The following is a 4749-nucleotide window of genomic DNA, read 5'->3' on the forward strand; positions in this document are numbered from 1 at the left end:
ACTCTCGCGTTACTAAAAAATCTTTGTTGTCTTCTTTCACGAATAAAAAGCTACGAGTGTCTCTGCATTCCTTTTTGTTAGAGAAAGATCGATTCCAGATACGTCGAGAAAAATTGGCTAAATTGCACCTCGTGCACTTGAGCCTTCTCGAATGTGTCACGCTGAGGTGGCGAGGGTGGACACATCGAGGAACGATCGGTGTCCCGCCTGTTAATCACCGAGGCTAATCAATGGATCTGGAATCATCGGAAGGGAATTTGTTTTTTGTCGATTAATAATTGTTGTAATTATCAATCGAAGAGCTTTTAGAAAAATGGAGTGAGAGAGAATAAATTTGAAAATTAAAGCGATGGGAAACAGTGGGCTAACCGGATCTCAATTTCGGTTTCTTGTGTAACTGAAGTGTAAAAAAATATGGAGCTCTTTTTCATTTTTATAAGAACTGTAGAACTATGGGGGAAAAAAAATGATAACTGGAACCGTCATTATTTCTTTATATTAAATCTCAATTTTTTGCTTTCTTACAATTGGTATAAAAAATACGGAAGTCTGTTTCGTTTTTATAAGATTTCTGTAAAACTGCGAAAAAAAAATTGACAACTGGAACTGTCATTATTTCTTTTATATCAACGGAATGTCGTGCCAACTTCACAGATATCCGACTTTCCAGAGATCCATTGAATTTGTCCGTTAACTCACTGTGGCAATGAGCTAATTGCCTTTTAATCGATTACGACCTGATATTCCATTCTTTCAAGATAATTCTGGACGATTCGTAAATTGTGTATCGATTGGAGATTTTATTTCGGCTAGCAGAAGCGTGGTGTGCCGCGGCTACCGCGAGCGGTAAAAGCATCGCACTGGGATGTGTCATCGCTCCCTGTACACACGTTGTTGAAAGGTCCATCACACGTACTGTCACTCTCGTTGTGATTGTGTGTCACGAACTGACGTCGCCGTCGACGACAGGCAACGGAATGCCTCTCGTTGATCCCTTTGAACCCCGTGTCAGAACCGCACCGTTCTCGACCGCTTTCGCTCCAATGCTCCAACGGGGTCGATACGGGGTTAACACGCTTGACACGTGGCGGAAGAGCAGCATGCGAATTTCATTTTTCCCGGTGGTTCGCGTGGATTTCGCCGATATGCCAGGGTCGTATCGACTATTTAGCCCTGCACGATGTACGCAGAGACCTGACAATGAGATTCTTGGAGAATTTTCCGCGTAGGCTTTTGGCTCTTGGTCTTTCGTAGAAATTCTATAACCGAGTCTGATCGCAAGCGATTTTGTCAAAATTTTTATTTGTATTAAAAATGACCCATTCACATCTCTCTGTCTAAAATTTTACGTTGAATTTTTTACATATTCAAATGTTAATTCAACGTTATGTGATTTAACGCAATGCGATTGTGTTTTTGTCCGTTTCAAATTGATATTTAACATTTCTTCAGTCAGTGTCAAAACAATTTATGAATGAATAAATAATATAAAAATAATGTACTTCAAAATTCCATTGTGTGAATAAAATAAGATTTAATTTAACATGTTATAAATGTTAATTTTTACGAAAAAAAAAACTGCTTCCACAGTATGCTTACAAACTGCGTCAGTATTTTTGTGTTAATTTATTTACATAATATTCGTATCACTTGTATTACACATTCATTTCGTGGTAAATTAACGCAATTTGAATGGCCCGTTTGGGACACATGAACCGTGTTAAATTTAACACAAATTTTCCGACTGTATAACGTTTTATACCGACTGTATATATACTATCTCACTTTAATTTATGCTATCTCATTTTATAATCTTAATTAAGATTAAAGTGTAATAGTATAAGTTAGAATGAAAACAGTCTGTATACAGAGACTATATATATATATACACCTTTCTCTCCCGTAAAATTTTGATAAGATCTCTCGTGGTTAGACTCTCTCTCTCTGTTATAGGGTCTCTAATCTTGGGTACATTCAAATTCCCACCTGAGACCTCCCCAGGTTCATGTTCTCCTTGTTTAACATTCATGTAAACAACAAGGCTAAAATAATACCTGAATGGCACTTAAGTGAGAATCTGAAAATACACTGAAAAAAAAATGTTTGGTTGAAACTGAACACAAACCACAAGATTCTATTTAAATCCAAATTATCTGGTTTGTTCATCTTTAACTAAATATTTTCCTCAGTGTAGCCTTATCGCGAATTAAGGAAAAGAGATTACTGTCGCGAAAACTTATTGCTTATTTAAAGTAAAACAAAAAATAAATCCCGCTGTAACGATTATCCGACGTTATTCACGAAGACTTTTATTGGTAAAATAGAAAAATGCCGAATCAATTTATAAATTGGAATCTACGGCCAAAATGGAACAATCTATTCTTGGCGAACGCGTCTTGCTGTCGCAGCGAAACCAGCACCGCTTCGGTAGTGGAACGGGAATCGATTTGTTATGGCGAAACGCGATCCGCGAATTCAGCGAAACAATTTTCGAATTAAACTCTTCTTAATCTATTTCACTTGTTTACGGTGGATAACATTGACGAAATTCTCTGTGACAGCGCGAAAACATTTCCGCGCTAAATTGACGTTCCCGCAATCGATACTTGTTTCCTCCTACAATACGAAAGCGCGTCGACGTTACAAGCGAAATGTTCCAAGAATCTTTTAAGCAGTTCTTAGGCAATCAGTATTATTGCTCAGTAATTAATATTATACAATACTATTGGTAAACTGCAATATATCGAACTTCCAGACTGTTGCTTTTCAATTGTTTAAAATATTATCTCAATAATATTGCACAAAATAATTATACGATAAAGAGTGCAGTCCTCTTAATGTTACAAATGCTTCGATCATTTGTAAGATCAAGTAAACTGTAACCGATATTGAGCATCTAGGGACCGCTTTAGCTCTCCTGTGGCCACCACACGTAAAAAAAATTTTTATTCGTAATCATAAGCAATCAGAATCAAAAGTACGTATAGAATACGCGATCGTTGGTCGGTACACTGAAAAAAAATTTATTAAACTTTAATAATACTTCTTTGAATAGAAATACTAAGTAAACATCTATTTACAGTAAATAAATATTTGCCCAATAAAAAATGATAGATAAATCAAATTAATGGTTTTTGTATCAAACAAATATATATATATATATATGTATATGTTTTACATTTTTTTCTAAGTAAAATCATTTACTTAGAAATATTCAAACGAATATTTATTAAAGTTTTTTTTTCACGCTTACGGTCCTACGACAAAAATCTTTTTGACGCGTGGATGGTCTCAAGGTCCCCCGGAAGGAAAAAAAAAATCACGTTCCGCAGAGTTGAGAAACTTCGAGCGGTTCCGGAAGCCTCGATCCGGAAGCGACGGTCCTCGACGTCAGCTCGCGCATACGACATTGCGTTCTTGTTTTTTTCTTGTTTCTTTGACACGCAGGGCGAATCGAACGAGACGAGGATACAGGTGGCCAACGAGCGAGCCCATCAGCTACTCAAGTAAAGCGGCCACACTCTCTGTCGACCATCCGCACCCCGTCGGCCGCCCACGAGCGTCACTACCATCACCCTCCACCACCACCACCACCAACAACAACAACAACAACAACAACAACACAACAGCAACAACATCGACACCAACAACAGTCAGTACAATTACACTCGACAGTCCACTCGATCGTTTTTTGCTCGCGATTTATCGCGTTTCGTTTGTTAGAACGTTGTTTCTCTGTTCACGTTTACCGATACCTTTCGTGTTTGGTATCGTCGAAACATGATATAATATACTTAATGAAAATACTTAACCCTAAACTTGACTGATAGAGTCCGTAAAGTTATTAGAATTTTGTAATATCCGTTTTCGTTCGAGGTAAGGAACCGTGTGAATCGCGTAGTCATATATAAGCGTCTAAAAATCATTGCAAAGATACGTAAAGAGGACACTTGCGACCTCCTAAATATCGTCTTTCGAACATTTAACGCAGTTTCTCTTCTCAAAACATCGTAGATGTTAAATTAGAATATTCGCTCCGCGAACGATGCGGCGACGATGAAATCGACGAGGTAGAAGAATAAACGCTGAATTTGTTGTCGTACTGGTGAGTTATCTGCTGCATTTCCTTATAATATATACGTATAACGTAATCTTGGATTTTCACTCCTTTAGCTTTTGCAAGTTTAGGGTTAATATATACGTCGAAATAGATTCATATATTATAGATTCGGAGATTGAGTTTGATTTTCGGCTTGGCTTTTTAGCGTGTAAAGAGGTAGATTTCTGATTTAGCGTCCAAAAAACGTCCAATCTAATTTATTATCGGACTTCAACTTCGTTAGTACCCTGTTCTGCAGCCGTAAATTAGATTTAATCTCCGAGACGGGCTTTTTTGTCTTTACAATGGCAATAATCCGCCGACGAAGAGCTTCGATGATTCGAGGTGTCAGCGCCGCTAATCGGTCATCAAAGCTGGATTAAAAACGGATCTCTAACTTAAGATTGTCGGAGCAATCTCATACCGAATCACAACGAAGAAGCCGATGGAATTCTTTTCTAGCGTGGCAAAAGCGTCGAATTTGTCGCGCGTTTAAAAAAGTTTAAAAAAAAAAAAGAAAAGCTGAAAATTCAATCTCCGGTTCGGGAACGAGTAGCTTCGTTCTCTTTGCCGGCAGAGTTAACGTGTTGAATGATATTTGGAACTTAAATAAACAAATAATAATACATGTATATTATATATATATATAT

The 4749-nt window shown here is 37.4% G+C and overlaps 1 protein-coding gene across 4 annotated transcripts in view; it reads left to right on the plus strand.

The window, feature by feature from the left end:
- The window catches only part of LOC108748945 (synaptosomal-associated protein 25), a 50637-nt gene extending 46110 nt beyond the window's left edge, over nucleotides 1–4527 (plus strand). For all 4 annotated transcript variants that reach the window (XM_018487384.1, XM_018487386.1, XM_018487383.1 and 1 more), the window contains exon 7: nucleotides 3448–4527. In XM_018487384.1, coding sequence (XP_018342886.1) covers nucleotides 3448–3510 — 63 coding nt within the window. In that variant the 3' untranslated portion in view covers nucleotides 3511–4527. The remainder of the gene's footprint in view (nucleotides 1–3447) is intronic.
- Nucleotides 4528–4749: the final 222 nt, after the last annotated feature.

This window comes from Trachymyrmex septentrionalis, unplaced genomic scaffold (assembly GCF_001594115.1).
Source record: "Trachymyrmex septentrionalis isolate Tsep2-gDNA-1 unplaced genomic scaffold, Tsep1.0 scaffold25, whole genome shotgun sequence".
Lineage (NCBI taxonomy): Eukaryota > Metazoa > Arthropoda > Insecta > Hymenoptera > Formicidae > Trachymyrmex > Trachymyrmex septentrionalis.